Genomic DNA, 13,688 nt, shown 5'->3' with positions numbered 1-13,688 from the left:
TTTGACAGGTTTAAAAAGTTAGTTAACTATACTTAAGAAAATGAACATGATTTCTAATCGGAAAAAGGAATGAATTTTCGGAATCTTTGGACAATTTTCCACTAGGAGAAGGTTAAAAAAGTTTGTAAAAAATAAATAATATGTGTTTTTGAAACACAATTATAAAAACTCTCTAAATTTATAGGCAATTTCAGTTGAACAAATTTCATGTAAAATGTGAAAACTTGTGATTCGTGCTTCAAATTCAGTATAAAATGCAATATAAATCGATAAATTTATAAACAAAACTAGTTTTAACAAATTTCAGGCAAAATTCCAACTTTTTAACAATTTTACTTAAAGTTTACATGTATTTTGCTTAAAAGCTTATACACTTAGTTAACTAAATATAAACATTGATTTTTTTTTTCTTAAATACTACATCAGCTACTTTAGTGATGGTACATTTATCGTACAAACAAAGATTGAACATCTTAAATATGATTTTAACAAGAAAAACTATGACAATCAAAGTCACCCCGGAATTCAAACTAAGAATTTTTAACGTAACTATTTTTCTAAACATTATTGAAAAAACTTTTTTCCGAAATAGTTCATGGACTTTGTGTGGCCTACCCCAGTACATGTTTTAAAAATAATAATCTTGAGAAAAACCTTACCTGTAGGAAAATAAAAACAAATTGAAATCCTTTCAAAGTCACCCCGGTTTACGGTATTAACATAAACAAATATTATCTTCAGGCTACAAAGTGGTCTCTAAAACATCAAAAACAAGAAACTTTTTATTGAAGATTCTGGTACTTGTTCGATAAACTATCAATAATCTTCCACTGTAAAAAGATGCAGTAAAATGTTGAAGCTTGTTTTCATTAGGTATGACATTTATTTGTAGATATTTTAAATTGTACAAGCAATTGATTAAAGTTTTTGAATAAATTACCATAATTCATTTTGAGTTTATCTAGCGCATTATTATTTGTTTATAAAAGAACATCACTCAAACTTATTTTTAAAGGACAGAGATAACAGTTCTTACTTTGAACTTGATTCTCGGCTTCAAACACCAAAATTCAAAAAAATGTACATAATTACTGAATAATATTAAATAATCTAGCTGCTTGAAAATAAAGTCACTTATAAAGTCTTAAAACAAAAACTACTCATTGAGATTCATAAATGAAGCCGAGAATGATAGCACAATTTCACAGCCCAAAACGAATAGGATAGTACAGTTGTCCACGAATAGAACAAGACAAACCAACAGTTCAATTTTGCTTTGTCCACACACCTTTCAGTTAACTCCAGCATAGTTTCGTTCCTAGTGCCTCTTTCTTGACTAAACTTTCTTGTCTTACACTCTGAAAGGCTCCTCCCTTTTTCTATATATCTTTTACTCTTTTTATATCTGTTTTTTTATTAGTTAGTTTTTCAGTTAGTTTCAACATTTTGACCTAGTTGGGTTCGTTTCGTTCGGTTGTTGGATTGTTTGGTTGTGTCTTTTTGTGACAAGTTATATTTGTTTTCAATTGTTTATGTTATTATCCACTAGAGACAGATGCCTCCCTCATTCGTTTATTGTTACCTCCACACTAGATAGGAAGTTTTTATTATTATTTTACCTCCCACTGCCGTTGAGTTTTATGTTATCTTGATAGACAACAAACTCGACGGGGACGAGTTTGGAGATGTGCGTGTGGCCACTTGATACAAAATGTCATTTATGACATAAATTATTATGCGTTTGGTCCCTGAGCAATAAGCAATATGAACCTCAATGAAATCTTATTTGTAAACCTTATTTATTGAGAAAATCGATTTTTTTAAGCAGAAACTTAAGTTATTCTATTTATGTTAAATAATTTCAATGTCAGAAATGATCATTCCAAAACAAATTACACTCTAAACCTAGGACGAATTCTTGTCAAATTAAAATGGTTTTATCGAAATTGATCAATTTTTCAGATTTTTCGCAAACATACACTACTGCTCTACGCTTAATTAACTCATTTTGAAGCCATGTCGAGGAACTTTAGGTACTCATTTCTTGAATGATAGATTATGATGTTTTCATCAACAAGAAAAAAAATAAAATACTTTTCAAAATATCTCCCTTCGATTTACTGGAAAAGTCACTTTTAAAACAATTTTCGAAAACCAATTGGAATCAATACATAAAAAGACTTTTTTCAAAAAAAACTTTAGATTTGTATGTTAAGCTTCTCGCGAATCAACGAAAAACAATTTTTTTTCTTGCGGTTTAGTGAGATAGAAGTGCAATTTTTCTCAGACTTCAAACAAAAATAAAAGTATTGGAACTTACCCAACATAATTTCAACCAATCATCGTCCATTTTAGACAATTGTTAGTCCATTTCTATTATCGACCAATTAGCACTTTGATTTTAAGGGGTTACATAAATGTAAATCGGCAAAAATGTCAAGGGTTGGTATGAGCACACACGAAAAGTTTTTAAATCTGTTTTCAGGGCAACAAAATATACATTTTAAACTATTAACAAAACAAAAATAAAAATATTTGGATGAATCATAACCAATATAACGCAATTTGAAGTTAACAGTTTCAAAAAACGGGTGCCACGATATCTCAATACTACTTTTACAAAATTGGCTAACAATTAAAAAAAATAATATTTTAAAAAAGAGATAAAAATATTTTTCTGTTTTTCATGTCAAAATCGTCAGTTTATGATTTTTGATTTTTTTTTTCCAAAATAACAAAATTTCATAATTGGGTTTCGTCATGCACACGGGATATGTCTTGAGATATGTCTTCACCCTATTTTTCATCTTACTAACGAAAAACGCTGAAAAAGTTTGACAGTTCGATTTGCGCATGGCAAATTTTTTTAAATCGTCTTTTATATTCTTTAATCATGAAATATCTTCATGGTACTCTAAGGAGTGATCACACAGCAGTTGCTCCAATCCCTCTTCGATTTGCGTGAAACTTTGTCCTAAGGGGTAACTTTTGTCCCTGATGACAAATCCGAGGTCCGTTTTTTTTTAATCTCGTGACAGAGGGGCGGTACGACCCCTTACATTTTTGAACGTGCAAAAAAAGGTGTTTTTCAATAATTGGCAGTCTGAAACGATGATTAGATAGAAATTTGGTGTCATTGGGACTTTTATGTAAAACTTTTTTTCGTTAAATTGCGCTAACTCGTGATGTTTATAAGTGAACCCCTTATGTTTATATTTGAAAAAAATTGTAATTGTATGCTTTATAACATTGAAGAGCATTGTGACACTCTAAAAAATAACCCTGCTAAAACACGAAATTTTAAAATCATTTTTTTTTTTGTTCTAAATGAAAAAATAACCCTTCCGGGTTAATGAAGATTTGAAAATAACTTTAAATTTCCTTTAAAATGACATGTTCCAAATTTTTTTACAGTTGAGTAACGGTAAATGGCAGGGTTGTTAAAACTTTTTAGTGTTTTTTCGATGAAAAATACGTCTTTTTTCGCATGTTCAAAAATGGAAGGGGTCGTACCGCCCCTCCGACACGAGATAGCGAAAAACGGACCTCGGATTCGTGATGAGGAAAAAGTTACCTCTTAGGACAAAGTTTCACGCAAATCGAAGAGGGGTCGGGCAACTTTACCCGACTTCGTGTGAGTTGGTAGAGAAGTACCCACATGTATGTAACTCCTTAAATTAAAGCTAACATAAAGTTTTTCTGACTATTTCAAAGTAATAAATATTTGCAATAACAGCTAGCAAGACACTTCCCTTTTTTTATTTTTCTAGTGTTTTGAAAGCGGCAAAAGTGATGTTTCTCTTTTTAACCGATCTAAAATTCGTCAAAAACAAATTTTAAATGGATTTCAGGTCTTCAAAATATCCATTTAAAAACGGGTTTGATGATCTGATTTGTTTTACAAGACTTTGCAGTGTTTCTGCAAAAGTCTTTTTTATAATTGTCTGTCACAGACATAACCGGAATGACGTTAAAATGTTAGCATAGCATACTTCCTAGATGGCACGCAAATTTAGCAGCTCGAGTCAAAACGCACGCACGTCTCTAAACTCCCCCGCGCGTCCTTCCCTCTCTAGAGGTCCCTCGCAACACGTAGTGTCGTCATTTCCGTTCCGTTTTTTTTCCTTTTTGGTTCCTCTCAACTCTGAATACGATTTTCCAAAGTTAGTTCTCCCGAGATTTGAGGACCAACCTCTCCCCGTCCACCCTTGAACTCCCATACTTCCGTTCCGTTTCATTCGTTGACACGCGCGCACCCTTTTTTGATATGTATTCCTGTTTTAAACTTGACCTTTAGTTTAGAGTTACAAGTGGGCTTGGTGGGCCTGTTCGACAGTAGACTAATCGTAGCCAATGCGCTTTTTATAGGGGATGCAGGGGATAGGAGGGATGATCGGTCAAGGGATAGGGATCGGTGGTAATGTCGGCGGCATGGGTAACATGCAGCAGCAGACGCCACTGCAACAGCAACAGCAGCAACAACAGATGCGACAACAGCAGCAACAGCAACCGATGATGCAACAGCAACAGCCGATGATGATGCAACAACAACCGCACATGCAGCAGCAGCAGCAGCAACAGCAACAACCAACGACCACAGCCTCGTCCGGTGGTGTCTTTTCGACGGCGAGCAACCTCCTGTCGGGGGCCGCCGGTGCCGCAACGGGGGGTCTGTTCGGCAAGAAGCCGGCCGCACAGCAGCAACCCCAACAACAGCAGCAACAACAACAGCCCGGCATGGGCGGTCAGATGAACAACCAGCAGCAGCAACAACCCCAACAACAGTCATCCGGTCCATTTAGTAGTTTAGGCATGAACATTGGCATGGGTGGTGGCCAGCAGCAGCAGCAGCAACAGCAACAACAGCAACACCAGCAGCAGCAGCAACCCGGGCAACAGGGTCAACCTGGCCAGCAGCAGCAGCAGCAGATGCCCGGCGGGGCAATCATGGGCAAGATCCAGGAGATGGCGGCACCCGGCGGTGACATCCTGTCCAAAGGCAAAGAGCTAATCTTTATGAAATTTGGCCTCGGTGGCAAATAACCCCAGGCATTTAGTTACGATTATCACTATTCGAGGGTGGAGGCTAGACTATACTGTACATTATTACTGCTATAAAGTTACACATTCCAAGATCCTAAGACGAAGACATAAAACACACACACACACACGTACACAAACAATACGGGCAACAGTAGCGCGCAGCCATGCGCACCTGTCCGCAAATGAAAGGAACAAATAATAGGTTAGTAAGACGAAGAAGTTATTAAAACCAAAACAAAAAAACTTGTTGTCGATAGCTTTTTGTTTATACACGCTAACGTTGACGTCTGGTGTACATAGCGGAGAGATGACGATTATTTAGGGGTTCTACAAAGGTTACAGAACTAAGATAAAGAACAACAAACAACAACAAAAAACTAGTCAAGTAAAAGAAAAGACATGATCACACACATACACACACGCACACGTACGTATTTTCCGCGGCATTTCGGGACGAGAACGATTTAGGTTTAATCTCACCGTGAGAGTTGAAAGAAAATGAAAACAAAAAAGTTCCGTTTCTCAAATTAGCATTTGTTTGTGTTACATTCTCGAGGGTGTAGTTGTGTAACTCTAGACAAAAGAACGTATATTTGAGCATTGTTGTTCAGTTTCTATTAAGTTTCGGTTTTGGTTTTTGGTGACCGCAGAAATTAAACGATGGAGCTCTGTATAATTATACAATGTTATAGTTATATAAATTACCAGACGTAAAAGACAAGTTCTAACATTAAGATGAGTGATCAAAAACAAAGTGAATGAAAAGGTGATATTTACATTTAAAGCAAATCATTACCCATATCATTCCATATAAATATTATTATAAATATATCATATATATTTAAAGAAAATAACAAAAAAAAAGATGAACAAAAAAGACATTCATGCTTCAAAGTGCTGTTCAACAATTAGAGTTACATTTCACCGAGATCACACACTCACACACTTTTTCAACTACTCCCCCTCATAACTCTCATCATTACATGCTAGCAAATAAAGAAGAAGTTATTGAATTGAGTCGGCGCGCGTCTTTAGCACAACATAAAATATTAAAAAATAAATATCTTTGACTAATTAACAACAAAACAAACAAAACACTTAAAATAATCTTTACAGTTATCTTATTATTGACACCTAACTTAGATTATGAATCAAAGAGTAAAACAAATATCAACTAAAACCAACCGGACCCTAAGATGACAGTTTTCGTGAGTTGCGCGTATTCACCGACAGATGGCAAGTAGGCCTCGTCGGAGTCCGGCCATCAAATACGCAACTCAAAATTTGCATAGGAAACTTTTTTTTCGTGACGGCTTATGCGGCACGCTCTCTTGAACTGTTCTGGACTAATATTTGAACGTGGCTTATCTCTAAACAAGTTTTCAAAGAAAATGATTCCAGAATGCTTATTTTGTCGTTTTAAACCAAAACAAAGCAAAAACCATATTTATTTAAACTATGAGCCATTTTCAAAAGTTTGGCTAGATAATATTGAATGCCGCCATCTTAGGCCCACTGGGCCCACAAAACGGGGTACGCTCAGTTTGTATGGGACCTGTCAACATGCTCCCGGGCTGACTAAAACAGTGTTATAATTTGTTACTATTTTTGTTCGTATATACAAAAAGTCGCTAAATTGTTGTATTGAAACAAGAACCTAATAAATCATAAAGGAAATAATGTAGCTAATTAAAAATTTAGTGTATTATACAGAAGAAAAGAAAAAAAAATCAGAAAGAAATTCAATTCAATGCTGAGTAGCTATTGACTTGACAACTACAACTAAGCATCGGATTTAAACAAACAAAACAAAAGAAAACAGTAGCGAATCGACTAGGCGAAATAAACAAAAACAACATTGGCATGTAAATATCGGAACCAGGTCGAATAAATTGAAGAGTGCAAAATCGAGCGCGCGAGTGCAGGCGAGTTGTGTTAGCCCGGAACTAGCTGAACACACACAACACACACACACAAAGAAACACTTGAACACGAACACAAGAAGAATAAAATTCTAGGTGAAATGTTAAGATGAAGAGAGAAAAAAACGACGACCACAAATGTTTACCCACCATTATTAAATTGAGAATATTTATAGTTAATAATCAATCTTTAAAATTAAACGACAAACAAAAGAAAATCAACAAAAAAAAACACAGCAAAATTAACCTATTTCGTGACAAGTCTAATCAAACTAAACCGCGAAAACAAAAACAAACAAAAAAAAAACAGACAAAACCAACGTTGCAAAACCAAACCGTGAAACTCGCGAACAATCTTGAAATAAAACAAAAAAAAAGCTTCGGGTTCCCCGGGGGCCACCAATCAAGTGACAGTCTGTAGAGAAACACTTTAGTTTTGGTTACAAATCTCTCCACAATGATACAAACACACACACACACACACAATGACACCACAGGAAAACACGTGTGCACCGTTTTGCTAGAACGAGGTGAGGTAATTTCACAATCACACAAGATGGCTCAGTATTCGTAATGTGGCAATCGTAAGTATTTCAACAAACACATCTTTTAAATTTATTTCACCTTTTCAATTGGTCGCATCTGCCTACCCCCTAAAACCAAACCCTCCTCCCTGCAAAGTCGTTCGGAAACAAAACGTCATCCAAGACTGCGCCGGAATGCGGCTTCTTAAAAAAAATCCACGCGCGCGAATGTCCCCGCCCTCCCCTACTATAGAGCACAACCCTCTCCTTTCAAATTGCAACGATCTCTTGCTTTATGGTTTTAATTGGTAATTCCCCCTTCTGGTATATGTTCTATTCTAGGGCCCGGCGATTGTAGTGTGGCGTAGAGAAGCGCACGAAGTTAGGCACACCCACACACACACACACCAGAACATCACCACCAGAACAATACACAAAATTCATACCGCGGATTCTCACTCTCACTCTCTAATCAATGCTGCCAATAGAAACAAACAGTCACACACACACATACGGTCACACTGTCTCGCATAGGATTTTTCTCAATTTGTTCTGTGAGCAAGAGGTACGCGATCTTATTTCAATTACTCACAAATTGAAAAAAAAAATACTATCATTATTACATCGTTGAGCAATGAGCAATGTGAAGATTTTGCAATAAAGTTCAAACTAAACAACTCACACAACTCACCCCGAAATATCAGAGGGTTTAGCCTGGGTGTTGAATAGTGGTTCGTAAAACGGCCTCAATTTTGAACTGTCAAAGTGGAACCAATTTACTGTTCGCCAAAAGTAGAGAGTATTGTTATCGATCATTAAAAATCGTTTTTTTTTTTTGCAAGAATGAAAAATGTGTGGCTTTTGACAACCTGGAGTTGAAGTCAAACAATCTTAAGAAAGATGATGGCGAAATCGTCATTTTTTATAAGTTGGAAGTTGTTTATGCAGGATTCCAAAATCAGCCAGGGAATTTATTTACAGCAGAATGACACTAACGTCGCAGTTCTCGGTCGCCCGTAAAAAAGAAAAATCCCTTCTGACCGATCCACACGCGACAATTTTTCAGCAAAAAATGTCAAAACTAGACTAAATAAAACACATACTACTGTTTATAAAACAGCTCATTTACCGTTAAGAAAAAAAGTCATTTTTGTGCTTGAACAGCCTCCTACTTTGTAGATGCAAACAAAGTGGGAACATTCGAAAATAACGATACGCATTGTCTCTATTCATCACCCAGGGTTTAGCGAACATGTCACTATAGCTTGTGAGTTCGCGATTGCCAGCAAGAGCGCTCTCTATCTTTCGCTCCTTTCTCTTTTCCTCGTTCACGCTCACTCGCCAAAGATTCTTTTGGTTTCTCAAAAAAAACGCAATGAAAGAACGCGCAACTTTTTAATGTGGGAATGGGAGCGAAAACGAGAATGTTACTCGGGATTGTGTCATCATGAGATAGATATTGGCAATTATTTTTTGCTGTGAATTTAGGGACGGAATGAGGGGCGGTGAAAGTTGAGAGATACGATTTCAGGCATGAAAGTTGTAGTCGCTAAGAACTGAATGTTTGATATTTTGAAAACTCTGCCTACGGCTCAATAATGATGCTTGGCAAGTCCGAGTCCCTGGTGGAACCAGGTGAGATTAGGTTGCTGGCACCTGAGCAGAAATAGATTGTAATTTACTGGCCTAGAATCAAGTAAAGTTTTTGTATTTACATTTTAAAAAATGTTAGAGAGGATCTTGAGAAGTATACGTTCCTAATTATCAATGTCAGTGAAGGTGAAGGATAAGTTGAAGCATAAGAAGTTTGAATTGCTTTCGATGTGTTCAGATAATCTGTTTTTAACAATTATACATGACGGAGTACTTCGTTAACCTTCACTTCGGCAACCTGAAAATGATATTCTGCTTTCGTTCGTTCATACACAAACGAATGAGCGCAACGCAAAGTCACTCACACAGTCATTTGACTCTCACTACCTCTCTCATTCGCGCAGTGCTCGTCCTAGAGAACCTGAGAGAGAGAAGCGTCGTCACTTAGTGCAGCGCTGGAATTACTTGTCAATATTGAGTTCCTTTGTTTAGAAGCACATGAGCGGGAAAGAGACAGGAGAGCGAGTTTTGTTGTGTTTGAGTGCCATGTCATTTCTCTTTGAAGGTTCTCTAGCTCGTCCGTTAGAGTTCTACCGAAAATTCGATTACCTTCCCCATGATTGCGTTCAAATGATTGCTGTCACCACACAAGCAAAAAGGAGAGAAAAGATAAAGATCAAGAACATGTCGCGCGGCTGCTTGAGTTTCAAGCACGGCTTTCATTAGATTTCGTAATGACGACCATGACAGGCGCGCTTAGACAGCTAAGGATATGATGTGAGATTTTTAAGTTTTTGTTTGTTTTTTTTTTCTTTGTTAAAAGGTAAACAAAAATAAAATTGGCATTACAGTATTTATTAGTAGAGTAAAATAGAAAAATAGACACTTAAATTAATTTATTTATATTTCACGGAAAGGGGATCGATCGCCAAACCAGCGACCGAATTTTGCTGGGTTGGTTTTGCTGATATCAGCGAAATTTTTCTCTAAACCAGCGAAATTTTTCGCTGAAAAAGGTGGCTGCGCGAAATCAAATCCAGCAACTTGGTTTCGCTGGTTTGTTATTTCCGAAACGGTTTCTTTTCCAGCGAAAGTTTTCGCTGGTTTGATACACATCCTTCCGACAGCCGTCATAAATGTTTGTTATTGTTCACGTTCGGAAGCGATTTGTGGCAATCGAATTGCTTTAGGGGTTTTTTCAAAACAAAAAAGCATGAAAAAGTTTTGCATCAAGTGTTCAGCATTAAAATACATACTCAACAGGTGAGGGTTCTTTTCAATGAAAAGAAGCACGTTTCCATAAAGTTCTCGCAGCAGAAAAATACGGTGCAGTGAAGCTGGAGATGTATTTGTACTGCTGCATAGATGAGTGCACAAATTGTCGCAGGTGGCAGCAAGAATCGTAGGCGAGGAACTTGACCATGGCCGCGGAACAGTTTGTGCTGTGGCAAGTAAGTACAACCTGGTTTATTTTGGCATAGGCTTCTGCCGCCAAAACAAAAAAAACAGACGTCGGTGATAAAAAAACGCTGATCCAGTGCAAAAAAACACTGGTCCAGTGGAAACATTCGCTGAACCAGCGGTTTTTTTGCCGGAACCAGTAGAATAATCTCCTGGTTGATTTTGGTACGAGCTGCTGCCGCGGAAAAAAAAACCCGGACGTCAGCGATAGAAAACGCTGATCCAGCGTAAAAGAACACTGGTCCAGTGAAGAAATCCGCTGGACCAGCGAATTGTTTCCCAAAACCAGTACAATAATCTCCTGGTTGATTTTGGTGCCCTGCCGCTTTTTCCAAACCAGCGAGAAAATTTTCTGATTCTAGCAAAACTGATCCCCCAAACAGCGACATTTTTCACCAAACCAGTGTTTTTTTTTACTGGTTTGGTAGAATTTCATCGGTTTCCAAACCAGCGAAAAAAATTAGCGATTCTAGATAATTTTTGTGCAGGCTGAGAAATTAGCGACATTTTTCGCTAGTTTTAGCGAACTTTATCGCGATTTGGCGATGGATCCCCTTTCCGTGTTCAAAAAAACATTTTTGACAAGATATTATAGGTATTTATGAAATCAATTTTTTTTGTTATTTTTTTTCTCAGGACCAGGGATGGAATAATCGCATAATATTTATTTTCACTTGAGACCGTTCTTCACCCGCGAAAAAGAGAGGAGGCGAAAACGCTAAAGAAAATAATCGCTCCCGATCTTCTCGTAGAAATTAATGAGCTGGGGATTTTATGTTAATCTCCTTGTTCGCACCACTTTAATTAGTATATTTTGTTCTGTTTACACACATTGCCCATCTACAGAAAGTGCCAGGTAATTTTTTGACGTGTGAGGTTACACTTGCAAGTGAAGTAGTGAAAAAGATATTCCGACGAATAATCAACATGATGATTTTTTGAGTTTCTTGTTTTGCCGATGTATCGTGCGCGAGAGAGGAGAGCCATGTTCCATTCCGATTTTTTCTCTTGATGAGCGTCAAAAGATTCTTCCATTACTGCTCAGCACATCTGAACAAAAAATCCTTTTAAAATAATTCCACTTTCCATAGCTCTTTAACCCCGAACAATATATTTTATTACATTGTGCTTGGGTTTCCTATGTACATCCGACCTTTAGAAAAATAAGCGAAAAAGATAAGATTGTTTGTCTGCCTCTTCCTTGTAATTTGCTCAACGCTGTCATAATCCTTATTCATTCCAAACACTTCACAAGAACGTCACTTAAGCTCATTCCAAGCACCAGTCGTTACACAACAGAACAGATTAAAATGAAAACCCGGTGATTTTTACCAAACCGGGAGACAAAACTCTCCCAGCAATAGCCCGATCGAATACGTAGAACTGAAATTTGGGAACCAATGAAACGGAATTAATCGGTATTATTTATTTAAGGAGAAACGAACCCGGCAAGAATTGCTTGCCGAACAGTATACAAGATTGAGAGAATGAAACAAAAAAAAACACACTCGACACCACGGCAAGATCCCCCCAAAAGCAGACAATGAACAGCAGAGACACAAACCTCCTCCCTTACAATTAACCGTAGCAGTTAGTCGCATATAGTTGTACAGCCTGTATACCTGTTAACCTGTTTCAACTCTTTCTAACCGGCAAGACCGTCGTTCGAACGTGACATAGACTATCACACTCTTGGTTTGGGTTTAGAGATTTTTTTTCAGTCTTGATTTTCTCACGAAAATTCTCTACGAAATCTGTCGTTACTTTTCACAGAACACTATTTCTCTATAGGAAAACAAAAAAAAAGCAAACAAGAAAGGAAATCTAATATTTGTACTTCACCTCAAACTTTTTACAGACCTTTTCAAACCCTACTACTAACGATTCACACACACACGCAACACACATACAAACAGAGAGTAACACACGTACACGATGCATCAAATACAACAGGAAAACTAACATTTCTATCAAACTCACACACACACAAACGCAATGTCTGTTAACAAAAGTAAAACTATCAACTAAGAGAAGCCAGCATTTGAGCAAACAAACAAGAAAATACACGAAAACATGCGGTTTTCAAAGAAAAGAAGAAAAAAAATACTGAGGAGCAGCAAGAAAGGGAACGCGCGCGCGCCGTGTAGCAAAAGTATAAATAAATGAATATTTATTGTTATATTTAAAGACAGTAAAAAAACAAGAGAAATAAAATTGAAATAATAAATTTCAGTTCGGTGCCTTCTGAATGTTTGACGCGTGGAATTTACTTTTTCCGTATCCGTTTTTACCTTTCATGTCCTCGCTTTTGGAGTAAATAAAAAATCGTTGATTTTCTTTTTCAATGGAAAACCACTTTTCCCGACATTTTCCTACCAACTTGGAACGAGTTTTTTCCCTCCCCCACAAACCGTATATATTGTGATTCGTGTCTTTTTCTCGAAACCGCTTCTGCCTATACGTGGAACTCCGTGTTTTTTCCGTACAGTTTATACGTTTTTGACCGTCCTAAAACATCCCCCAGAAACTTAACCTTTTGAAGAACGGAAAAAAATATATGTCACTGTCGCGACACAAACACACTGTTGTTGGATTCGATTCCGCTTGTCTTATTATTGTTTGTTTTCTTGAGCAAGAACAGGAGTTACAACAAAAGAAAAAAACAAAAAAAGAACCGTCGTCGTGTTACAAAAGCAAGATCTTAGCTAAGTCGTATTAAAATTTAACAAAAAGTTTAAAAAACTTAACAAAAAAAAATCTTCTGCAAAGGGTAACTGCTTGGAAACAGGTGTGAGGAGCAAAGTTGAAGGAAATGTGTGTGAAAATGAAAAGAAGTTACAATAAGCAAAATTCACGCAGCGCAAAACGGTGTAAAAAGATCGCGACAACTAGTGGAGGTGGAGACGCGTAGTACTTTGTACATCAATTGAGAAAAAAAGAAGAAAAAAACCGTAGATATACAATTAAGAAAATATGAGCAAATAACAAATACGATACTATTCCAAACAAATGCGCTTTTCATGCTTTTTTGTACATAAATTACGACGGAAACTTCTTCATTTTCTATTTTCAGATAAACTGAGATAGCTATTATCAAACAAAAGAAATGCAAAAACAAGCTAAAAGCTATGACTATCTTTATACA

The 13,688-nt window shown here is 36.8% G+C and overlaps 1 protein-coding gene across 20 annotated transcripts in view; it reads left to right on the top strand.

The window, feature by feature from the left end:
* The window catches only part of LOC6032738 (RIMS-binding protein 2), a 212,092-nt gene extending 204,006 nt beyond the window's left edge, over window positions 1-8,086 (top strand). For 19 of the 20 annotated variants that reach the window (XM_038263854.1, XM_038263865.1, XM_038263866.1 and 16 more), the window contains one exon: window positions 4,369-8,086. In XM_038263854.1, coding sequence (XP_038119782.1) covers window positions 4,369-5,043 — 675 coding nt within the window. In that variant the 3' untranslated portion in view covers window positions 5,044-8,086. The remainder of the gene's footprint in view (window positions 1-4,368) is intronic. The other variant, XM_038263861.1, reaches the window with a different exon arrangement.
* The last annotated feature ends 5,602 nt before the right edge of the window (window positions 8,087-13,688 follow it).

This window comes from Culex quinquefasciatus, chromosome 3 (assembly GCF_015732765.1).
Source record: "Culex quinquefasciatus strain JHB chromosome 3, VPISU_Cqui_1.0_pri_paternal, whole genome shotgun sequence".
In the NCBI taxonomy this organism is placed as follows: Eukaryota; Metazoa; Arthropoda; class Insecta; order Diptera; family Culicidae; genus Culex; species Culex quinquefasciatus.
Note: the sequence above shows the minus strand (reverse complement) of the source record. Positions and strands in the feature narration are given on the sequence as shown.